At 37.7% G+C, this 25,816-nt stretch overlaps 1 protein-coding gene across 4 annotated transcripts in view; it reads left to right on the top strand.

Moving 5' to 3' along the window:
• The window catches only part of TBC1D23 (TBC1 domain family member 23), a 62,620-nt gene that overhangs the window by 22,072 nt on the left and 14,732 nt on the right, over positions 1 to 25,816 (top strand). For 3 of the 4 annotated variants that reach the window (XM_023559047.2, XM_023559046.2, XM_010598603.2), the window contains exons 3-13: positions 470 to 575; positions 2,079 to 2,283; positions 7,214 to 7,337; positions 10,331 to 10,455; positions 10,547 to 10,593; positions 11,395 to 11,498; positions 13,423 to 13,545; positions 14,854 to 14,946; positions 16,885 to 17,055; positions 19,472 to 19,514; positions 22,780 to 22,886. In XM_023559047.2, coding sequence (XP_023414815.1) covers positions 470 to 575; positions 2,079 to 2,283; positions 7,214 to 7,337; positions 10,331 to 10,455; positions 10,547 to 10,593; positions 11,395 to 11,498; positions 13,423 to 13,545; positions 14,854 to 14,946; positions 16,885 to 17,055; positions 19,472 to 19,514; positions 22,780 to 22,886 — 1,248 coding nt within the window. The remainder of the gene's footprint in view (positions 1 to 469; positions 576 to 2,078; positions 2,284 to 7,213; positions 7,338 to 10,330; positions 10,456 to 10,546; positions 10,594 to 11,394; positions 11,499 to 13,422; positions 13,546 to 14,853; positions 14,947 to 16,884; positions 17,056 to 19,471; positions 19,515 to 22,779; positions 22,887 to 25,816) is intronic. The other variant, XM_023559048.2, reaches the window with a different exon arrangement.

The following is a 25,816-nucleotide window of genomic DNA, read 5'->3' as shown; positions in this document are numbered from 1 at the left end:
CTTTTAATCATGGTAATGTTTTTTATATGTTTAAAAAAATGTCAACATAGTGTGAATATTTTCCCAGTTCATTAAGTATTCTTCTGTATAAATTTTAATTGTACATGGTATATCCAAAACCCAGTGCTGTCGATATAGATGTACTTTATTGTTGTCAATACCACATATTGTTTTTATATTTTTTTAAAAAACAATAGGAAAGATCATGTCTGTTTGAGACACATTTACATATTTGAAATACAAATACATATTACTGGATCAGAAGTAGTAAAAATAATATAGAAATATTTTAAATAACTGTTGGTTCGTTGGTGTGACTGAGCTCAGCATGTGGTAGAGTATAGATATATTACTTTCTAGTCTTTGAGGTATGCATTTATTAAATTCAGGCATTTCCATTATTCCAGCATATTTTCCAAGAGTGAGAAGTAACATATGAAGGTAGTTGCTTTTTTAATCTCTCTTCCAGATTGCTCTCAATGTTGCAGGAAAAGGTGATAGTTTGGCATCATGGGATGGTATTTTAGACCTGCCAGAACAGAACACTGTTCATAACAACTGCCAAGAACTTATTGGTAAGTTTAGTAATTATTTCAAACTCTGGGAAATTTTGAAAATATTAATTTTTGGATTGGGAAGTCACAATTATCTGGTTGTAATTTGCGATATGTTGAATTTGTAAAGGGCTTGTAAATAGTTTTAGGACTTCGCTCTTAAAAATTCTTAGGACATAACGTCTAATAGCTCTAAGAAAGAGAGCCCAGTTCTTTATTATTTCTTTTGCATAGTATGTTCAGTTCTTCACATACATCTACAGATTTGTGGTAGTGTTAAACTTGGTTTTTCTGTAATTAAAGAGCTATATGATTGTATACAAGCCCTGGTGGTATGGTGGTTAAGCATTCAGCTGCTGACCAAAAGGTTGGCAGTTCAGATCCACCAGCCATTCTTTGGGAACCCTACAGGGCAGTTCTACTCTGTTCTGTAGGGTTGCTATGAGTTGGAATACTGTCTTCCAAAGGGGTGGTGTTCCAGAAGTTTATCTGTAAATCATAGATCATGATTTGCTGTAGAAAAACTTGTAAGTCATAGGTGAAAAGTTTCTAGCAAGCTCACAAGGGCTGCATCTCTTCACAACATCAATTAAATTATTTATATTTCTCTTTTTAGTTCATCTACTGCCCAAATGGTAATTTTTTGTTTCTTTTTCCATCATACTTTAAATTATTAGATAAATAGGCTTTTTTGTATTAACCACAACAGAAAACATTATTCCCAGTGTGGGCAAAACCAAAAAAAAAAAAAAAAAAACCAAACCCAGTGCTGTCGAGTCAATTCCGACTCATAGTGACCCTATAGGACAGAGTAGAACTGCCCCATGGAGTTTCCAGGGAGCACCTGGCAGATTCGAACTGTCGACCCTTTGGTTAGTAGCCATAGCACTTAACTACTACACCACCAGGGTGTGGGCAAAGGAAGGGGAATTTGGTAAAGGAGAATGAATCTCTTTCCCTCCCCTTGCCGAAGCTGTGGTGGCAGCTGCCCATCATGGCGTAGACGATAATCTTGTTTAGAAAACACTTTTTGCTTTCCAGGAATATAGGTCATGCCTATCTTTGCCCACTTCTCTACTTCAGACTGGCCATTCTTACGTTTAATATGTAAAAAAAAATATATAGTTCAAGTATTGTTAAATGAAGTACTAGTAGTAAATACTGAATATGTAGGAATCTTCTGTCCCTTTCCCTTCTCTCTCTCAAGGGACTAAATAAGAAAAGGCAGACTTAAGTGAAACTAATTATTATTCTTAATTTTTTCTTTAAGCAACTGTCTTGCTTAAAATTAAAAACAAGAATATTCTAAAGAACTTTGAGGGTTTTTTCCTTGGTTTTTGGATCTGTGAACCAATGATTATTGAAATAAGTATAAGGAAACTGTGCTTTCACGTACCTTTCATTTCCCTTTGTCATGCTCTAAATGCATTCACATGATATTGTGTATTTGTAAACAAGTGTTATGCCCAATAACTAAACCTCTAAAAGGCCCTTGGTAACTTTATTTTGACACTTATTTTCTAGACCAGCTTTCAGTGCCAGAGGAGAAGTCAGCAGCATTACTTTTGGATATTGAATCTGTAATTACCTTTTATTGTAAATCGCGTAACATTAAATATAGCACGTCCCTTAGCTGGATACATCTACTCAAACCGTTGGTGCATCTTCAACTGCCGCGCAGCGATTTATACAACTGCTTTTATGCTATCATGAATAAGTACATTCCCAGGTAAAATATGATTTAGTTATTATAGTTTTTAAAGGAGAATAAAGTCCAGTTTGCTTTGACTACAGTTGGGTTTACTTTGGTGGTAAAGAATTCCAAATAAGGTTGTTTGGACCCTAATAGTTATTGGACCTTATTTTTGTGGTTATAAACATTTTTTAAAGGATTCTTTAGTTAGGAATTTATGCTTGTAGGATTTATATATGCATAATAACTCTTCATGTTTATTCAGTTGGTACCCTTATTTTAATTTCTTTACCTATAAAATAAAAACAACATCACAGTGTCTGAGTGAAGAATGAAATTTTTGTAATGCTACTTTATGCAGGGTGCTGGGGTTACAGTTTAGAACATACTCCTAGAATTGCAAGCATTGAACAAGTGACTCTAAGAGTCCTGAATGTTAGGAAGGTATGAGTTAGAATCGACTCGACAGCAACAGGTTTGGTTTTTTGGTTGGGAACATATAACGGGTCACCTAATCTACCCTGGAGGTCAGAGATGGCTTCCCTTGGTAGATCATGCTTAAGTTGAGACCAGACAGTTGGTAGGTGCTTGTGGTGGTGGTGGGAAGGGGGGCAGTCATGAGACTGGAAAGAATTCTTGTAGCTCCCAGTGCTATGGATCAGATAATCAGAATTTTAGAGCTGTAAAAGGAACTTTAGGCATAATCTAGACCAGTGGCTTGGGTGCACATAGAAATCATTGGGAGAGCTTTTAAAAATTCTGATGCCTATTTCCACACCTAACTAATTAAATTAAAGTCTCTTGGGGATGGGGCCCAGGATTCGTTTATTTGGAGCTTCCCAATTGATTCCAGAGTACAGCCAAGATGAAGACTGCATTCTGGACCTTGATAGTTACAGGACTGTTTTTGACTACGTACTTTCTATGTGACAACACGCTATGCAAGGTGTAGGTGCTTTGTATATTTTCTCATTTAGATAGTTATGTTTGATGAGGTAGATTTACAACTAGGGAAACTGAGGCAAAAAAGAAAGACTATTAAATGGCTGATATGCTTCTGCTATGTGGCTGAGTCACGATTTGAACCTAAGTTGGGGTGAACACTTGTGCTTTACTAATGTGGTTCTCCACTCTGGTTGCTCATTAGAATCAACTGAAGGATTTTTAATAATATTCTTTCTTTTTCTTTTTTATAATAGCTTTGTTGAGATATAATTTACTTGTCATGGGATTTACCCTTTTGTTGTGTACAGTTCAATGGTTTTTAGTGTATTTACCAACTTTAGAACATTGTATCATCACAAAAAGAAACCTCCTACCCAGTAGTGGCCACTCTCCATTTCTCCCCAACACTCCCAGCCCTAGGCAACCTCATCTACTCATCCGTCTCTATGGATTTGTCTATTCTGGACATTTCATGTAAATAGAATCATACAATAAGTGATCTTTTGTGACGGCCTTCTTTCACTTAGCATGTTTTCAAGGTTCATGCATGTTGCAGCATGTATCAGTGTTTCATTCCTTTTTATTGCTGAATAATATTCTGTGACCGTATTTTATTTATCCATTCTTCAGTTGATGGATATATGGATTGCTTTCACTTTTTGACTATTATAAACAATGCTGTTAAGAACATTTGTGTACAAGTTTTTGTGGGGATGTATATTTTCATTTCTCTTGGCTATATACTTGTGGCATTGCTGGGTCATATGGTAGTTCTGTTTAACCTTTTGAGGAATTGCCAGACTGTTCCACAGTGACTGCCCCATTTTACATTCCCACTAACAATGTATGAGGGTCCTAGTTTCTGCACGTCCTCATTCACCATTTATCTTTTTGATTGTAGCCATCCTAGAGGGTGTGAGGTGGTATCTCATTGTGGGTTTGATTTGCATTTCCCTGATGGCTAACGATGTGGAACATCTTTTTAGGTGTTTATTGGCAGTTTGTATGTCATCCTTGGAGAGATGTCTCTGCATCTAAAGAACTTTTAAAGCATACTGGTCCCTGAAGTTTCAGATATGAATAAATAGAACCTAGGTAGGCATAAGTAGTTTTAAAAGCCACTGAGGTGATTCTAGTGTGCACCAGGGATGAGAGCCTTTCTGCTGCCTGGAAGCCATACTGCTTCATGTAAGGAAAACCTGATCCAGAGATTCCAGAAGAAAAGGTGAAGGTCATGGCACAACCGAGACCAGAATCCATATTTAGAGTCATTCTGTTATACTGGGTCTCTCAACTGTCTATGTTTTAGCTCTTCTCATGACTTCCTTACTGCAACAGAGCCAGCAGTAGCGAGGGACATTGCATCCCTTTCTCCAGAGAATGTTGATAGTGGTGGCTGGGAGTATGGAGAGGGGGCAGTTTACGGTGAGCTGTGTAACACACTGTCTTCTCTGGGTCCTCCAGTTACTACTGCCCTGAGTTCCACATGTAACACAGCACTCCAGCCACAATCAGCATCAATGCTCCCTGATAGAGAATGCAGCCCTACAACATGCTACTACAAGAACTCCATTGTGGCATATCTTCTCATGGCACAGATTCAGGCACAACGTGGGGAGGGCTCTGTCAAGCACAATACTTTCCAATAGAGAGTAACTTTGCAGTCCATAACTATTAAGTAAATAGATGCTGTTACAATAACCAACTCCCAGAGATGATCCCCTTTTTCCAAAAATAAACTAGATAACTGCACCTACCTACTACCCGTTTCTGTGTTCTGCCTTACCATTCTATTGCATTTGCATTTATACAACGGTGAAAGTATTCAGACTAAAGAGGAGGTATTCTTCCCAAAATAAAACCAGTTCTGTCCCTGGGCACCTGGGTTGCCAACCTGGGTCCTTTTCTACGAAACTCCTCTGCCATCTGCAATATCAAAAAGTGTCCTCTTGAGGGTTATCATACCAGACCCTGGTGGTGACCTCAGATCTCAGGTTCGTAGAATTTTTTTTTTATTCCCACCTGAATAGCATTTAAAAACATTCCTTATCAATACTCCCATGTTAAAACCTTGACGTGCACTTAATTTTTTACATGAAAACTTTTACCTTAGTTCATTTTTTTTACAGTTTGCTTTTTTAGAGTATGTACGCCTGCCAAAATATCACTTACTGAAATATCAGATTGTATATATGGTAGGGCGATATGGAATAATAATTTATGCCCAGTTTCTCTGTAAAAGTCTTAGCTCTACCACTTCCTAACTATGTGACCTTGGCTGAGCTATTTGCCTTCAACTAAGCCTCAGTTTTTTCATTATAAAATGGAGATAAAAAATTGTATCTATTTCATAGGGTTCTTTATAAAGATAACTTTGTAAAGTGCTTATTAAGTGCCCGGCACATGGTATTCCCTCAATAGATACTTTCATTATGGTGACCTGTTGTAATTTTTTGCTGATTCATTAGACACGTTCTTGCTTCATTGCCTTGTGACTACTAGAATGTATCTCAGTACAAAAGCTGACTGATAAAGTTTACAACTAGAGGCAGATGAACTGGTGAGTCCTGTTGGTCCAAATGAAGATTGAGTTAGTTGTCACTTTGTCCACAGTTTAACACTGTACTTTTATCAACCAAACTGTCTGGAAATAACTTTGCTTATAATATTGATTTTTTTTTTTAATGTAGTGATTAAAAAGTCAACTGTTATTTCCCTGTATCCAGTGAGATCATAGTACCAAAAATCTAATATCTTTTGAGAGATTCTTTTTTCGTAAAGTATCTCAGTTAAGATTTGAGGTATTACAAATATGGACACAATAAAATGAATTCCTGTGAATATGATAGTACCTAACAACTCTTGTAGGCACAAAACATTTTCTAAGAGTGCTGCTAATGTGGGAGTGAAAAGATAAGCCTTCTGAGTTCAAGGTCAGGAACTGAGGGGTATGCAGCTATGCTTCCCAAGGGGTGTGCCTAGTATGTGGACCAGGCCTGAACCTGCTGCAAGGGATTGTCCTCTTTGGTCTCAGGTGCTTGGGTACCTGGGTGTGTGAAAGGTACCATTCAGACCATGGCTGAGTGTGCCTTCCATGACCCAGGGAAGAGGAGCCTTCTTAAAGCCAAGCAGGCAGAGATACTCCCTAAGATATGATGGTGACTAGAAACTGCAGAGACTCTGTGTCCCAGAATGCATTTCTAGGCCTTTTGTAATTATTTCTACTTTTGAAAAAATAAAGTCTCTGCAGTGAAATGTGATCTTTGTTTAAAAAAAGAAAAAGGCATTGTGATAATAAAAATGGTAGAGTATATATTTGGTGTGTATTACTTTAAAGCACTGTTCACATGCCGCTTTCTCATTTTACTCCCGCAGTAACCCTTTGAAGTAAGACAGTTGTTCAGTAAGATGAGCGATTGCAAAGTTTGCCATCAGTGGTTGAGCACAGTGTTTGGCATCTCCTGGAATTTACTCTGAGCACCTGGTACGAGGCCCCATAGGCAGGTTCTAAGGCTCCGGATCTGCTATTCTGAAATGTTCATCTGTGGCCATTTCACACTTGTACCTTTGTTGAAGTACATCCCTAATTGAGTACCTTAACTGTGGAGCTAACCTGAAGCCTTCCTAGGAGTTGCCTTGATTTGGCAGGGAAGGAGAAATCTAGAGTTTTAAGACTCTCTAGATTCCTCTTTGAGATTCCAAACTTAACACAGTGCCTGAGCGGTCCCGCAGTTTTCAGTGATTCGTGTAGTCCTCTCACTTGCATGCTGCCTCAGTTCACCTGGAGAGAATCCCCTAGAGGCAGTAGATCTGCTGTGTGCACGAACTTTCAAGTCAGGTGTATTACAGGTGTTAGCAGGAGTGCCCTGCCTGGTTCTATCAGGCAGGCTTGCTGAGAATGCTGTGGTGTTCAGATATTCAGGGGGTGGGGAGAGGAGGTGGGTATTGCCGGGGTTGGCTACTGAGGTGATAAATTTCTGACCTATTAATGCAAAAAAACCTTGCTTCTCTTGTCTTCTAGGGATTGTTCCCTGAAGGGGAGACCATTTCATCTCTTCCGTTTACTCATCCAGTACCATGAGCCTGAGCTTTGTTCTTTCCTTGATACAAAGAAAATTACTCCAGACTCCTATGCACTCAACTGGGTAATTAAATGAAAGTAGGAACATTTAATGAAAAATAGATTTCTATAACACTGTAGTTAGGTGTCCCCCCCGCCCCAAAAAAGTACTAAATTATAAATCATTACTACTTAAACCAAGGGAGTGAAATTACTAACATTTCAAAATACCTTTTTTTGCTGTTCATTTAATGTTAGTTCAGATCAGGTTAATATGAAGGTTAGCCTGTTGCTGCTTTACATATATACGTGTGTGTATGTATATATACTACATATATGTGTGCGTGTATGTATATATACTATGTGTGTGTGTATGTGTATATATAAATCAGTTCAATTTAAAACTTTTTGTGATTAAGTTGATGTGACTACAAATAGGCATATAGTCATGTGGGAAATTACCTAAGAATATAGAAATGACTAACGTAAAAGTACAAAGCATATCTCATTGCTCTGCCATTTATACTTGGATGTTCACTGGGAAGCTTTATTATTTTAGGACAGTGGTTCTCAAACATTTTGGTCTCAGGACTCTATATATTCTTAAAAATTATTGAGAACCCATTATTTATATGGATTATATTGATATTTACTGTATTAGAAATTAAAACTAAGAAATTTAAAATATTCATTTAAAAATAATAAACTTATTACATGTTAACATAAATAGCCCAATTTTTCTGGAAAATAACTATTTTCTCAAAAAATTAGCAAAACTGGTGGCATTGTTTTATATTTTGTAAATCTCTTTAGCATTTGGCTAAGTCAAAGACAGATGGATTCTCATATCTGCTTTATTCAGTCTGTGATATTGTATGTCAGGTAGCCTTTGGAAAATTCTTTTGTTCACTTGTAAGAGAATGAGAATGAAAAAGACAAATAAAATCTTAAATATTATTATGAAAATAGTTTTTGGCATCATTGGCTCCTCCCCACCAGTAAAAATTCTTGGGGACGTTCAGGTTTCCTCAGACCATAATTTGAGAACTACTCTTCTAGCTTAATTTGAAGATGGTTCTAAAACAAGGATTGGATGCTGGAAGAAAATATATTCAAAAATTATATTCTTTGCTTATATCTCACCTAACTTTTCTTTAGGAAGAATCTGATTTCTGCCACTTATTAACTGTTTAATTTAAGACAAGTGACTTAGCCTCTTAGCTTCAGTTTTCTCCTCTGTAAAATGGAAATAATGTTAGTACCTCTCTCAGAGGTTAATGGAATAAGTTAGCAATCAGTAAATGGTAATTGGAAAAAAAAAAAAACGTTGTAGTCGAGTCACTTCTGACTCATGGCAACTCCAGGTGTGTTATGTTCTCCATAGGGTTTTCAGTGGCTGATTTTTCAGAAGTTGCCAGGTCTTTCTTTCTAGGTGGCTCTGGGTGGACTCCTTCCACCAACCTCTTGGTCAGCAGCCAAGTATGTTAACTATTTGTAGCACCCAGGGACCCCACAGATGCAATTAGAGAATCCTAACTGGCTTCAATTTTGGGCACATTAAATTTCAAACCTAAGTAGCCTATTCTTTAGTTCTCTCTTAGTTATAGTCTTGTCACTTTGAGTTAAAATAATAAAATACCTTGTAGCTTCTCTGAGATTTGTATATTTCCATTAAATCTACTTATTTATGTTAAAAAATGATTTTTCTTACTCATTCTGACACTTAACGGGGGTCTCCCTGGTCACATCGCTTGCTCTGCCTAGGAATACCGTTTCTATTGCCAGAACTTTGAAGTGGTACTCCAAGCTGGTAGCAGGAGGTTCTGACTGAGTATGTAAACAACTGGTTTGTCTTCAGCTTATGTTCCAAAAAGTTTATTCTTGCTACCAGTATTTTATCTGTCAGATGGGTCTTTTGTTTGTTTTTCTTTTTTAAATCATGGAATAAATAGCTGAAATTACTTCCTAAACCTCAAGAACCCATAACTGTGAGCAATGCAGTTTAATTTAGTTAAGTGAGTTTAAGAATGGCCATATAATACTATTCTGTATTTGCAGTGGCTAGTTTTAAAACAGCAAAAAACATTAGTAGCATCATGTACTTTAAAAACCTTAAGGTCAAGTGTAGTGGTGGTTATACGGGCTGTGGAGTCACAACACTGCTACTCACCAGCTCTGTGAGCTTGGGAAAGTTATTTAACCCAAATCTGTTTCCTCACCTGTAAAATGGGGAGGTAAACGTGTACTTTGTAGGCCTGTTGTGAGAATTAAAGTAAGAGTTAGTTAAGGATATATGAAAGTGGTTTAGTACCTAACACAAAATACTCGCTACGTGTGTGTGTGCCCATTAGTCCTCTTGAGCCATCAGAATTGTTCAGGTTTAAACCTCTAGACGGAGCTGTCTCTGTCTAAGGAAAGGTGAACGATCTAAAATATCACTGAGTTCATGCAATTGAAGCACAACTGGACTCTAAGGAAACTTAGAAATGAACAACTCTCACCTGAAGTGGGAAATCGTAGCGCTCCTGAGACTTGTGGAGGGATATGAGTGCCGTCTCACCTTTCTCAAAGGATGTGCAAGTAAGCCTTGGGAGCGGTTCGCATTTATACAGTCATTAAAGTTTATATGGCCCTCTTGATTTATCACGTTTGATCCTTACTCTGCCGTTATTAATAATAATTACACTATTTACCCTTTAAAAAGCTCTATGGGTAATTATGCTAATTATGCTATGGCAAATGTTTGCTAGTTACATTAGATATTTTAGGTGAATTATCTCTCTTTTCACAACAATGGTAGAAAGATGGGTAGTAGTATTCCTTTTTTATTGTATTTTTTTTTACAGAAGTAGAAATGGAAGCTTAAAGAGGTTAAGCGACAGGTCCCAAGTTACATAGCTAGTAAGTGGCTGCGTTTTGCCTTGAATCCCCATGTTCTACCTTGGGATTATACGTACACTAAAGGTACACACTAAATATGAGGTGCAGATAATTTGATATAATGTTACTTATGCATTTGTTTTAACATTTTAAAAGTACCAAATGGTTTATAGCTCTCATTTCATTTCCTGATTTCAGCTTGGAAGCCTTTTTGCATGTTACTGTTCCATTGAAGTCACTCAGGCAATATGGGATGGATATCTACAACAAGCAGACCCATTTTTTATTTATTTCTTAATGTTAATAATCCTTGTTAATGCAAAGTGAGTATCAAATTGGCTAGATTTTTCTCCTCACTTTTCTCAGGGTGCTTTCTTAATATCTAACTCCAATTCATTTCATTTACTTTTACAGAGAAGTTATTTTAGCACAGGAGTCAGACAGCAAAGAAGAAATTATCCGTAAGTATCATTTAATGCAGAGAACATTTCAAGTCACTTGGTCCTAAAACTCAGCTTCCTCATCCATAAATTTAACAGATTAGCCTAGAAGAGCTCTGAGGGTCCACTCAGCTCTAAAATTTTATGAAAACACTCTACCGGTACAGAACCTGTTTCCCCTGAATTCGCCGTCCTAGTTCATTCCTTTATGTTTTTTCCACTCCTCCATTTCTTTCCATGTTTTTTCTTTGGTTTCAGTGTTCAAATAAAACCCTCCCGAATTTACCTCTCAATACTCAGCTTATATGATAGTTCCGTTGTGAAACCTTGGTCCTCCTTTGGGTTCTCCCCACCCTGGCTGCTACGCAGGGATAGTTACTGTCTGTGTTGCCTGGCACCTTGATCTATCCGTAATGCAGTGCTTATCTCACTGCGTCGTCATTATTTTTACGTCTCTTACACAAGACAAAGTTCCTGGTGTCAGGAACTCTTTCACAGCTATTTTTGATTTCCAGGGGTCCTAGCACTTAACATATGTTTCCTGCATAAATAAAGCAGAGTACTCTGATCAAGGCTAATGAATTTGATTTGATTACCTGCCGTTATTAGTCCCTGACAGCAGAATTGCATTAACAATTTTAGTTCTGATAGGGAAATCCACTTCTCCCCCAAGCAGCTTTAGAGGCATCACTCTTGAAATTCCATTTATATAGTGTGTGTTATGCTGAAGATATTTCAGCTTTGATCATAACTGATGCTCATTAATATATTCTTCACTGAACAATTTTTTAAATGTTGTCATATCTTATAATTATATTTCAGAGTTCTTGGAAAATACTCCATCCAGCTTGAATCTAGAAGATACAGAAGACCTTTTCTCTCTGGCTCAGTATTATTGCAGTAAAACACCTGCTTCATTTAGGAAGGTATAAGACAAATGAACAAGTATTCAGTGCTTCACATTTTGTACATTCTTTTATTGTTTACTTTGTATCCACTTCATTTGAAATACTCTTAAGTTGTCATTCTTTTCTGTCTTTTTATGTGTTGCAGTTTTGTGTGATTTTTTTTTTTTTTCAGTGTAAATATCCTCCCTAGTGGATGAAAGGATAAATGAAAAAGATAGAATATAAATTTGCTAGGAACCATGGTACCCTTTCTCTGAAGACTAGTTATTTCTGATCATGAGAAAATTGTGAGATAGTTCCCAAATTAGTGTTTTCTTGACTTTAAAAATTGTATTACAAAAAACCAGTGGAAGGTGTATAGTTATGCATCCTTTATCTGGAGGTGGGGGCCCTGATGGTACAGTGGTTAAGCATTTGGCTGCTAACCAAAAGGTTAGCAGTTTGAATCCACCAGTCGCTCCTTGGAAACCCTGTGGGATGGTTCTACTCTGTCCTATAGGGTCACTATGAGTTGGAATCGACTCAATGGCAACGGATTACCTAGAGGTCAGCCTTGCGCAGCTTTAATGATTCAGAGCTGTCATATCAATAAAAGAGTCACTTACCCCATCCAAAAAAACTAAACCCATTGCTGTCCAGTCGATTCCAACTCATAGCGACCCTGTAGGACAGAATAGAAAGGCCCCATAGGGTTTCCAAGGCTGTAATCTTTACGGAAGCAAACTGCCACATCTTCCACAGAGCGGTGGGTTCAAACTGCCAGTTTTCTTGTTAGCAGCTGAATGCTTTAACTGCTGTGCCACCAAGGCTCCTCCTTAGCCCCATAGAGACCTAGAATCTTCCTTAGACCGACAGGCGTTTTTAAGAAAGGACACCAGATTAGAAGCACAGTGGTGTGAGCATCTGTGAAATAAAACTCTTAAGAAGCAAACGGTGATAGTGGAGCAGGCATGGAAGCACCATTCATAAAGCAAACAGGTCGGTCTGTGACTTAAGGTCCCCAGGGGAGCTTCACTGCCCTTTTTTTTTTTTTAGCATTCTGCCATGATAATTGCTAGTTGGTAGTCATGTTACTGAAACATCAAGATAAGGTTATGTCTGGTATAGTATGTTCCATGCAAAACCAAAAGCCAAACCCATTGCTGTCGAGCTGATTCTAACTCATAGCGACCCTATAGGACAGAGTAGAACCATCCCACAGGGTTTCCAAGGAGCGACTGGTGGATTCGAACTGCCCACCTTTTGGTTGGCAGCCATAGCTCTTAACCACTATGCCACCAGGGTTTCCGTGTTCCAGGCAAGTAAGGAAAAACTTTGAAGAATATTTCCCTCAAAAAGAATTAATTAAAAACTGAGATTTGTTTCTGGGGACTAATTCCAGCTATTTTAATAATTGCCTTATGTGGAGCCCCTGACTTTCCAACAAGGTGGCGCAAAGTCAGATGGAAGAGTGGTGTGTCCAGTTACTCTGAAAAGAAGTCTTAACTCTGCTCTTTTCAGTCTTTAAAGGAGGAACTTTTATTTTTCAGAGATAGAAAATTTACACTAATATTTGGTAGTTAAAACAGGCTATATAGTTCAGTGTATTATGTAATTTATGCAATTCATTGCTGCCACTTACTACATTAAACTGAAAGGTGAGCAACTCTTTTTAAAATGTAGTAGTTAACTATATATGCTAGTATAAAAAATAGCTATGTAGAATGTGTTATTTTCCTTAGTTTTCCATTTTGTGTAAACTCTGACAGGGACTTTTTATGTGGCCTTTCTGTAGCTTTTAGTCTTCTAACTTGAGATTATATAATATTAAGTTTAAAAAATCGCAGGAGTCAAGGATGCTGTGTAATTATTTTACCTTTGATCATGGTTTAATAAGAATATTTTTAGGAAAAAAGATTTGATTTGATTTTTTCTCCATCATGTTTTAAAAATCTTCAAACAGGACAACCACCATCTCTTCGGCAGCACTTTGTTGGGAATTAAGGATGATGACGCAGACCTGAGTCAGGCTCTTTGTCTGGCCGTCTCGGTGTCAGAGATCCTTCAAGCAAACCAGCTGCAAGGGGTAAGTGAAAGAAACCCACAGTTGTCGCTGTCAAATTTATGTGAGGAAATATCATTAACTTACTGTTCATTGATTACCACAAAATTAATTTACTACAACAATGTGGCCATTTTGCTTTTTTGAATGATTAATGTGTTAAATCTTCTCTTCACATGGTCATTTCTAAACTTCCAGCTTGTGTGTGATTTTAGTTGTCAACAACTAATTATTTTTGTCGGTTGACACCAATTTTTGTAAACTGCCAAAAAAAATTTTTTTTCATGTTTCACAAAGCAATTAAATGTGGCATTGCGTAAAGTACTTCAAAGGGTGTATTTATCACTTAACAGTTAAATATTGGGTAGTTACATAGCTAACTGAATTGTGTAGTTTAATGCTGTAAAGTGCATAACAAAGGTGAACACAGAAAATATGCTGTACTTTGACTCTCTTCAGGTAAATCTAATGAGCCAGTTTGATCAATGCTATTTTTCACATGTATAATCTTTATTGTAATTATTGTAACAGTTAACCATGGATGTGTGTATTTGGAAGGTTTGGGGGTGGAGAGGAATGGATGTGGGAAGACAGACCTTTTACAATAGATACTTCTCGGTTGGACTTCTTAATATCTGAACTGATTGTTGAGAATTTTCAAAAAACAAGCATCTAACATTTTTTTCTTATTAGAACTAGTAGCAAAAAACAAATGAAGACATGTAATGCAGTTTACAGAGACTCGTATAAACTTCTTCATTTCAAACTGGCATTGCAGAAAACCTTTCTCGCCCCACAAAAAGTGTTCTTATGTGAATTGAATTTTTGATAATGTTGTGGGTGTATTTGCAGAAATAGCACTATGTCTTACCAACCAAACCAAAGCCACTGCCTTCAAGTCGATACCGACTCATAGCGACCCTACAGGACAGGGTAGAACTGCCCCACAGAGTTTTCAAGGAATGCCTGGCAGGATTCAAACTCCCGACCTCTTGGTTAGCAGCTATAGCACTTAACCACTACGCCACCAGGGTTTCCGCAGTATGTCTTACACATATAAATATTGTGAAATTCTCATTTGAATAGTTTTTCCTGCTACGTATTTTAAGACTTTCCAGTCAAGAACACATGCAAAATGTTTTAACTGTTTAACATGATAAAACTATTTAGACCCTTGGGGATATATTTTGACTGGGTCCCCATAATTCTGAGATCTTTTTTTTTTTTTTTTAACAATAACGTTCCCCCTCCTTTGGTTATTTGTTAATATTTTATTGTATGATGTGAGCCTCATGGCAAATCCCAGTATGTCAAATATTGCTTCTCTCTTAGGAAGGAGTCCGGTTCTTCGTGGTGGATTGCCGTCCTGCAGAACAGTATAATGCTGGGCATTTGTCAACTGCTTTCCACTTAGATTCAGATCTGGTTAGTACAGATGCTAATAAAAAAGGAAAAAAAAATTTTTTTTAATTAAGCCCATAAACAAACAGACTTGTCTCTGTTATAAGAAAAGTATTGGTCTCAGGTTTCTTTTTGACCTAGGACCTCCTTTTCACATCGTAAAGGATAGATGAAAATCCTGTTAACAGTGGTTCACTATTGCTTACCATATGTCAGTGAGTTCTGACTCTCTTACTGTGAGCTACCGGATGCAGCATTTAGCATAGTGCCTTGCACCTAGTAAGTAGTCTATAAACGTTAGTGCTTATTATTCATTGGATGAGGACTTTAAGCTACTATAAGCTACTTTTTTTTTTTTCATCATGAGTATGTATATTTAATAAGGGTAATATCTGGCATGTTGGTGCTCAGAAAATGGTAATTATCATTATTGTCCTAGGGCTATTTTGATTGAAGGAGTAGATAAAGTAAATAATTAAAAGTTATCAAAGAACTTAGAACTGAGCCCTGAGCAGAACCGAGGCTGACATTTAGTTAAGCGGTTCTGGTGTCAGTTGGAGCCTCAGGGATGGGGAGAACAGAGGGGTGGTGCAGTAACCCTTTTTGCTGAGTATGTAACCCATAAGTATTCCATCCTTCTCCTCCCCAACTTGTCTGAAAAAGTTGATGCTGAGGCTGAACGGGTGTAGAAGAGCCTAGCTTATGCTAAGAGGAAACTCATGGAAAATGGAGGTAGAAGAACCCAGAATTTCTGGGCACAGTAGGTCAGAAAGGCCATCTTAGCATGTTCACACACTGTAGCTGAACTCTTTGTGCCTTTTTCTTTATTGGCTCCTCTAGGAAGACTTAAATGTTCCTTCTCTTATGCTTATTTTAAAAATTTACTCAAGTGAGTCAAGAATGTGTCCTTTTTTAAAAAATTGAAGGAATATCCACAGAATCAACCACTATTATCAACTTGTTTAATATTCCAGATCTTTATCGTTCTGTCATTTGCTTTTCCACTGAACAGTTTCTTAGAGATCTTTCCATTTAATTGCATTCTTTTTAATGGCTGTAGAGTGGTCCATAATGTGTTGCCCTATTGATGTACATTAAGATTGTTTTCAGTTTTCCTATAATAAACAGTGTTGCAGACCGCCATATTGTCTTTAAAAAGACTGAACTGGATTATGCTTTACAGCTGGAAATGAGAGTGATTATTTCATACAATCAGCATTATTGGACATTATTAATCTTTTTTTCTTTTTACTAGAATGATAGATGAAAAACAGTGGTAATTACCTGTGAGGTTGAGTATCTCTTTGCGAGTATGTTGTTTCTTTTGATTTTACAAATTGCTTTTCTATGTAGTTTGTCCCTTTTTCTATTGGATTTTCACTGTACTTTTTGGGTAGCCCCATTATAACCATTTTTAATTTTTTTTGTAGTTATTTGTGTATTTGTTTCACTTAGGGTAAGAAATGAATTTTTTCATTTATCTCCAATACCTAGAATAGTGCTGTTAAATAAATGGATAAATGAATGGCTTCTACTATTTCTGGCCATCCTCTAAGAAATACATGGTTTGTCATATAAGTGGAAACCTAAAAATATAGCTTGTTTCGATGTATTGTTTTTAGTTGTGAACCATTCCACTCTGTGTTAAACTCTTCCTCTGTTATAATACTTTAGGAAGCCATAGCTAGTTGTTAGAAAACAAAATACAGCCAAAAAACCCTTTTTTTGTGGAAAATTATTTTATTTGCATGAATTAATCTTCCAGTGAATTTTCAGCTGTTCTTCTAGTCTTTATAGATACATTCATACACACGTCCTTTCTTCTACCCTAGGGATTTTATTATCCTTTTCGTGGTGTCTATTTAAATGTTAGTGTTTCTTCCTGAAAAAATACTTCAAATTTTGCAAGGTACATGTGAAACACAGGCTTGCTAAGATTTTTATTTTTTAAAAATTGTCTAGATGCTCCAGAACCCATCTGAATTTGCACAGTCAGTCAAATCCTTGCTCGAAGCACAGAAGCAGTCCATCGAGTCCGGCTCCATAGCTGGTGGGGAGCACCTCTGTTTCCTGGGCAGTGGCCGGGAGGAAGAAGACATGTACATGAACATGGTTCTGGCGCACTTTTTACAGGTATGCTTATGTAAATTATTTTAATTTTGCTTTGTTACTGATATCACCTCTAAGAAACTCTCATAGGTGGTTTTATGGTTTTATGTACATTGTCCTATTTATCCATATTTTCCTTTACAGCTTCTGGGTTTTGTGTCTTGCCAAGAAAGGCCTTCCCCTTCCCTAGATTTTTATCAGATACTTTCTTTGGGTACTTAACCTGGTTTATTTTTTAGATTTAAGAAGGCCTAGTGGCGTTTTTTAGTGGCGCAGTGGTTAAGCACTCAGCTGCTAACTGAAAGCTCGGCAGTTCAAACCTACCAGCCACTCTGAGGGAGAAAGAATGTGGCAGTCTGTTTCCTTAAAGATATACAACCTTGGAAACCCTGTAAGGCAGTTCTGCCCTGTCCTATAGGATCTCCATGAGTTGGAAACAACTTGACGGCAGACGGTTTGGTTTGATTTTTAGATTTAAGTCTTGAACTATCTAGAATTTATTTTGGTGTTAGAAGTGAGATTAAAGTCAAAAATATTTTTCCAGATAGCCAACCAGTTGTACCATCAATTTCTGATGCCACCTTTTTACTATATACCCAATCTCACTCCTTACTTATTGACATGGTTAGGTTCCAAAGACCAGGCTGTGATGCAAAACTCAGTGTTACACAAAAATGGAGGATGGTCATATCACAAAATGGAGGATGACTACATCATTACTTAACTGCCAAATTACATCATTACATAGCTGACAAATTACTGAGAATCATGGCCCAGCCAAGTTGGCACATGACCTTAACAATCATAGCCAGTTTTACTCTCACCTTGCACCTTGGCATTCATTACTGCTAGAGGTACGTTGTTAACATGGAAAAGACAGTGGATTTTTTACTGTTGTTGTAAATGCAGAACATTGGATAACAAGATGGTAAGTGAAGAGTACATATACTGAATTCTTCTATGCATCAAAATCTATTTCTAGATTATTCTATGGCATTGATATTTATGTGTATTCATGCCCTGGTACTTTTTATAGTAGCTATATATACATTTGGACATGTGATCAGGAGGGACCAGCCCCCGGAGAAGGACATCACGCTTTCTAAAATAAAGGGTCAGCAATAAAGAGGAAGACCTACAATGAGATAGACTGACACAGTGGCTACAACAGTGGGCTCAAACATAGCAACAGTTGTGAGGATGTTGCAGGATCAGGCAGTGTTTCGTTGTGTATAGGGTTGCTATGAGTCGGAACCAACTAAGCAGCACCTAACAACAACACATACGCATTTTATTATCTTTACTGTGAAATTGAATATATGTGCATTTATTTATTCATGACATTTTGCCACCTTTCCTTTTTCTGTTCGAATGTTGACTTCAGCACACCTGATCTGTAGTAATTTTATGCAGCCTGTTCCTCTGCTGTCTGTACAAAGCCACACTCAGTGATGGCTTTGTCTTTATGTAAATAATTGTTTAATTAGGCATTCTTTGATAGTTTATATATGAAGCCTCTAACTTTGTGTGATCTTAAAGTACGGAATCAGGAAGACACTGGGAATGGTGTTGCACAAATCACTCAACTTGGATCCTTTTCTTTTTATGCTGTATTTTACTGGGAATCTTATTCGAGAAAATTAGTCTAAAGATTAGTATTCCTGAAAGAACAAAGTCAGAGAAGGAGCGATGTATTTTTGGTGTGGGATTTTAAGATAATTTTAAACCTTACTAAAGGCAAGATCTTAGAAACTTAAAGAATAACAAAAGTAGGGTCCCAACTTTATTTTACTCATAAATTTAACTGGTCTGTTCTAAAAATGCTCTGGCATGAATCATACTGTACAGATTATCATATGGTAAGACTTTGAAATATTGTGAATTTTTTTATGATTGAAGTTCTTGGTGTGGTTTTAGAAATATTTTGTCCAGTTTTTAACATGGAAAATTTTAAACAAATTCAAAAGTAGGGAGAATTGAACTACATCATCCTTATCATACTTTATTGTAAAAAATATAACTAGTGTTCAGGTTTCCCTGATTTACACCATGGTAACATTCTGTCATTTCCTCATTTATAAGCTGGGCTATTTCTGTAAAAGTGCACAAAGTATTTTGAAAGCTTTGAGAAATCACTCTAATTACATCCAAAAAACTCCATTTAACTGATTATGTTTGACTCTTTGTTGCACTAGTTGAGACTATGGTGAAAACATAATCAGTCTTGTTAATAGCCATGTCCCCTTCCTCCCACCACAACGCTAGAACTACCGTACACAAGGTACATATACATACCTTTCTGTTCCAAATTCCAAAATGTCAAGGAAAGAAGAAAGTTCAGACATTCAATATAACTATATATTGCAATTGTAAATGTTTATAGTGCTGTCAGAAGTTTTAATTAAATTGCATTTTGGATTAATTTTATTTTCCGTTACAGAAAAACAAAGAATATGTGAGCATTGCCAGTGGAGGATTTATGGGTAAGGTTATAACTTAGTAATTCCTTTGCCTCCCCTTTTTAGAGGAAATTATGTTGATTATCAGCAGAGCTGATTTGGCCAAATTAGTTAATGGGTAGACTGCTATTTTTGGTTATTTAGTATCTATAGAAAAAAGACGGCCAGCCCATCAACAGATGAGTGGATAAACGGACGGTGGCACATACACACAATGGAGTACTACACAGATGAGTGGATAAACGGACGGTGGTACATACACACAATGGAGTACTACACAGATGAGTGGATAAACGGACGGTGGCACATACACACAATGGAGTACTACACAGATGAGTGGATAAACGGACGGTGGTACATACACACAATGGAGTACTACACAGATGAGTGGATAAACGGACGGTGGTACATACACACAATGGAGTACTACACAGATGAGTGGATAAACGGACGGTGGTACATACACACAATGGAGTACTACACAGATGAGTGGATAAACGGACGGTGGCACATACACACAATGGAGTACTACACAGATGAGTGGATAAACGGACGGTGGCACATACACACAATGGAGTACTACACAGATGAGTGGATAAACGGACGGTGGTACATACACACAATGGAGTACTACACAGATGAGTGGATAAACGGACGGTGGCACATACACACAATGGAGTACTACACAGATGAGTGGATAAACGGACGGTGGCACATACACACAATGGAGTACTACACAGATGAGTGGATAAACGGACGGTGGCACATACACACAATGGAGTACTACACAGATGAGTGGATAAACGGACGGTGGCACATACACACAATGGAGTACTACACAGATGAGTGGATAAACGGACGGTGGTACATACACACAATGGAGTACTACACAGATGAGTGGATAAACGGACGGTGGTACATACACACAATGGAGTACTACACAGATGAGTGGATAAACGGACGGTGGTACATACACACAATGGAGTACTACACAGATGAGTGGATAAACGGACGGTGGTACATACACACAATGGAGTACTACACAGATGAGTGGATAAACGGACGGTGGTACATACACACAATGGAGTACTACACAGCAATAAAGAGCAATGATGAATCTGTGAGACATCTCACAACATGGATGAACCTAGAGGGCATTACACTGAGTGAAACAAGTCAATCACAAAAGGGCAAATACTGTGTGAGACCACTGTTATAAAAACGCATGAAAGAGTTTTTATAAAAACACAAAAAGAGACAATCTTGGATGGTTATGAGGAAGAGAAGGGGGTGGAGAGAAAAATGCTAAATTGTCAATAGATAAGTGGTAACTTTGGTGAAGGGTAAGACAGTACACAAAACTGGGGAAGTTGGCACAGCTTAACCAAGGCAAAGTCATAAAAGCTTCATAGACATATCCAAACACCCTGAGGGACTGAATTACTGGGCTAAGGGCTGAGGACCATGGTCTCAGGAGACATCTGGTTCAATTGGCATAACAGAGTTTGTAAAGAAAATGTTCTACATCCTACTTTGGTGAGTAGCATCTGGGGTCTTAAAAGCTTATGAGCAGCCATCTAAGATACTTCATTGGTCCCACACCATCTGGAGCAAGGGAGAATGAAGAAAACCAAAGACACAAGGGAAAGATTAGTCCAAAGGACTAGTGGACCACCACTACCACCAGACTGAGTCTAGCACAGCTAGATGGTGCCCAGCTACCACCACCAACTGCTCTGACGGGGATCACACCTAACAACTACAACATTCAGTTCGCTTATGTTTGTGAAAAATATTTCTCTAAGGATACATGAAAAACTGCCCATATTATTTCCCTTTATGGAGAAGGAGGATTACATGGTGCTGGGAAACAAGAGTGGGAACAATACTATTCACGGTATACCCTTTGTACTGTTTCAGTTTCTTGTTTTATTTTCCATTTTATTTTGAGCTACTTGAAGGTATTTCTGCAAAAAAAAAAAAAAGTTGATTCAATGGAATAAAGTAAATAAGCTGATGTTTTGAAATCTGAAGACTAATACCTGGTAATACAGGGTATTAAAATAATTGACAAGATCTCTGCAGGTACCTATTTGAGAATTTATGAAAGATTGGATCAGTTTAATAAGATTAGAAAAGAGCCATTGTGAAAATACTGAACTGTAAATGCTGGGAAACATTAATGATAAATCAAAGCATCTTGAAAATAGCAGAATCTTAGGTTTTAATCATGGGAGTCTTGTAAGTAGTGTTGGGCCAGATGTTGGCCCAGTGTTATTTGTTAGTAATCCCGGTAAAGTGATACCAAGCCTGGTTATTAAGCTCGTTGTGCTCAAAAGTGTCTGAAAAGCATTCTTTTATAGTATAGTCTAGGTTTTAGAAACTTTTTTTTTTACTCTGAATCTTTTTTTTTTTTTTTTTTACAGAGTAACCTCTAACCATAGTAGTTAATACCTAAGCCTCCTTCTTTACTCTGAGAAAGACTGATTGATATCTCCTGATGGTATAGCAAAGGTTGCCCTAGGTTTTCTGTTAATCCTTTGTGTCATAAAAATGTTGCTGAAATTATCTGTTAAAACTTGAAAGATTACAAGGGGGAAGATACCAAGCCTATACACTTATGATGGGAACATACTGACTCTTAGGGTCACTTAAGGTAAGTTAAAGTATCTGTGTAGGTCCCTGGTTGGTACAGATGGTTAAGTGCTTGACTACTAGCCGAAAGGTTGATGGTTTGAACCCATTACCGAGGTACCCTGAAAGATGGGTCTGGCGGCCTGCTTCTGAAAGGTCACAGCCTTTAGAATCCTATGGAGCAGTTCTGCTCTGCACACATGGGGTTGCCATGAGTCAGAATCAACTCCATGACAACTAACAGCAACAACAAGGTATCTGTGTACAGAGAGCTTTAGAAGGAAGGGAGGAAGGAGAAACAAAAGAGGAAGGCCTTCTGTAGCCTGGGTCCTTTATTCTTTTACAAAGGGACAGAAAGAAACACCTGTGATGATGTCCTTGGATCCTTTATCACTCAGCTGTGACATGTTTGGAGACCTGATGATGCAGTGGCTAAGCTTTCAGCTGCTGACCAAAAGGTCGGCAGTTCGAATCCACCAGCCACTCCTTGGAAACCCTATGGGGCAGTTCTGCTCTGCCCTGTAGGGTCACTAGGAGTTGGAATCGACTCGACAGCAATGGGTTTTTTGTTTATTACGTGTTTATTATACTTCTCTGGTAATGAATGTTTTCAAAGGGGTTGGTATTTCAGATTTTTTTTCTTGTTTGTCTTAAGCACTGCAGCAGCATCTGGCAGACATTAATGTGGAAGGACCAGAAAATGGATATGGCCATTGGATTGCAAGTACCTCAGGCTCAAGGAGCAGTATCAGTTCTGTTGATGTAAGTGTGCGTGTAGAATGGGTCACCAGATTTGGATTAATACCCAGAAAAGGTGATTCACCACGAAACCCCCACCATAACAGAAATGGAGTAAAAATATTTCAAAAGCACACAATAAGAAGTCATATTATTGTGAGGTTAATGAAATGATGGGCCAAGCTTGCACAGCTAACTGGCCAGGAGTCCTGGAGGTCCAGCTGCTCAATTCATATTTCTCCCTGCCCATCTGCAATGTGATGTGCAGTGATGGTTTTCTGCTCCAGCTTAAATATCAGTGTGGATTATTCTGGGTCCTAGAACTAGCTGGAATTCTCGAGTGAGCCTATGCCAGGAATCCCGTTTAGTTGGAGCCAGGAGAATCCTGGGACTCATGGTCTCATCCCCCACTTGCCACGCCTGTGTCCTTCTCCACCACAAACTTACATAATTAGAACTTTAGTCCACCCACATTTATATCCGATTATATCTGATTTTGAGTTACTGAGATACTGCAGGGTTTTGCCCATTCATTTTTTTTGTTCTCCTTTGGAAATATTTCTGTCACGAGTGTTCTGTGCTTTTCAGTATTTCAGTTGAATTCGATGTCAGTTGAATTAAATATCATTAAATCAAATTCCTAACTTATGCTAGGCTTCTCTTAATGGCTATTCTTTACAACCAAAATAGAAGGGACATTGCAGGACAGGGTCATGGTTATGGACAGAGGCGTAGGAGTCTGGCCGACCTGGGTTCAAGTATTATCTCTACAGCTTACTTTCTTCACGATAGCCAGGAAGATCTGTGCAGTAGAGGTCCTAATGACAGAACCTTCCTCGGAAGGATGATGTGAGGATTAAATGTACAAGTACGTGGAAAGCATAGTATCTGTCACCTAGATATATAATCAAAAAAACAAAACAGTGGTTATAAAATTGTAATTCACTAGATGTGTTAATTGAAACTCATCTTTAGCCAGATAAATCAAAGCAAAATGTAGTGAGTTTATCAGCAGGTAGGCTTCTCCTCTGAGAATTTTGTTTTCATCCTGATCCTCTTGGTTTCTAAGCTCTCTTCATGGGAAATTATCATTTATTTATTAAACATTTTGTTTTCCTTTTTAATAACTAGTATTCCATTGTATGGATGTATATAATTTATTCAGTTAGTCTCCTGTTATTGAATATTTATGTTGCTTCCAGTCTTCTTCTGTTACCAACACTACCACAATTAATTTTCATAGAATTATGTTTTCATGTGCCATGATTAGTCCTAGAAGTGGAATAACTTGGTCAAAAGAATACTTATCAAAATTCTTAGAACTCTACATTATTATCAAATTGCTCTCCAAAAATGTTTTAATTTATAGTCCCACCTGTAGCATTGGGTAGGTAGTCTTTCTATTGAAGCTTTTATCTTCAGATGTAGAAAACAAATGGAGGCCATTGTAGAAACTATTGTAAAGATGTGTTATATTTAAAAAGACCAGAGACATCCCACAATCAGTTTAAGTTGGTTATAGAAATAGTAATGTGATTTTTTGTGTTAGTGACTTAATTCTCCTAAAAATTAAAGTGATACGTATTCATTGCAGCACAATGTGTAAGTAAAATATAAAAAAGAAAACAGAATCACCCATAATCCTACTAAACAGGTAACTGCTATTCGTATTTTGAATTCTGAATGGAGTTAATGAATTTTGAGGAGCAGTTGATGGGCAAAAGATAGAAATACTTGTAAACCTTTGACATCTATCAAGAAATTGCCATCAAAGTACACGTGAGAAACCCCACAAACAATTTAAGAATCATATTCACAGATGTTAGGAACATCAGGGAAACTTTTCTTCAGAAATTAAAGGCCCGGGTGAGAATGTTTTAAGAAGCAAAAATATGTAAGGAAGAAAAGTTTGAAATTTTAACTATATGAGTGATATTTTGATGATACATTTGCTTATTTTTGTGGACTAGCCTGAGTTAAGAGCAGTCAGTAACTTTTTTTTTTTTTTTTTACTGAATGAGGAAGTTAATTTCAGACTTCATATATGTATATATGTTAAATGTATATCTTAATTTTTATTTTCTACAATCCATTCTTAAAATAGTTTCACCTAAGCCAGCACAGCTTGTACAAGGCAAGGTCATGGTAGCTCCATAGACACATTCAAACTCCCTGAGAGACCAAATTGCTGGGCTGAGGGCTGCGGGAACCGTGATCTCTGGGAACATCTAGCTCAACTGGTGTAACATAGTTCGTAAAAAATATGTTCTACGTTTTACTTTGGTGAGTAGCATCTGGGGTCTTAAAAGCCTGTGAGCAGCCACCTGGGATACTCACTGGTCTCACCCCTTTGGGAGCAAGGAAGAATGAAGAAGACTAAAGGTACAAGGGAAAGATCAGACCAAAGGACTAATGGACTACATTCTATCTTGGCCTCCACCAGACTGAGTCCAATAAAACTAGATGGTGCCCAGCTACCGCCACTGAGTGCTTTGACGGGGATCACAATAGAGGGTCCTCAACAGAGCTGGAGAAAAATGTAGAACAAAATTCTGACTCAGAAAGAAAGACCAGACTTGCTGGCCTGACAGAGACCGGAGAAACCCTGAGAATATGGCCCCCAACACCCTTTCAGCTCAGTAATGAGGTCACTCCTGAGGTTCACCCTTCAGTGAAAGACTGAACAGGCCCATGGAAAAAAACAAGACTAAAGGGGCGCACCATCCCTGGGGCAGGGCCTGGAAGGCAGGAGGGAACAGGAAAGCTGGTAATAGGGAACCCAGGGTTGAGAAGGGAGAGTGTTGACATGTCATGGGGTTGATAACCAGTGTCATACAACAATGTGTGTACTGTTTGATGAGAAACTAGTTTGTTCTGTAAACCTTCATCTAAAGCACAGTTAAAAAAATTTTTTTTTTTCACCTAAGTAACTTTTTTTTTAAGTAACTTTTGCA

Source organism: Loxodonta africana, chromosome 20 (genome assembly GCF_030014295.1).
Source record: "Loxodonta africana isolate mLoxAfr1 chromosome 20, mLoxAfr1.hap2, whole genome shotgun sequence".
NCBI classification, from domain to species: Eukaryota; Metazoa; Chordata; class Mammalia; order Proboscidea; family Elephantidae; genus Loxodonta; species Loxodonta africana.
Note: the sequence above shows the minus strand (reverse complement) of the source record. Positions and strands in the feature narration are given on the sequence as shown.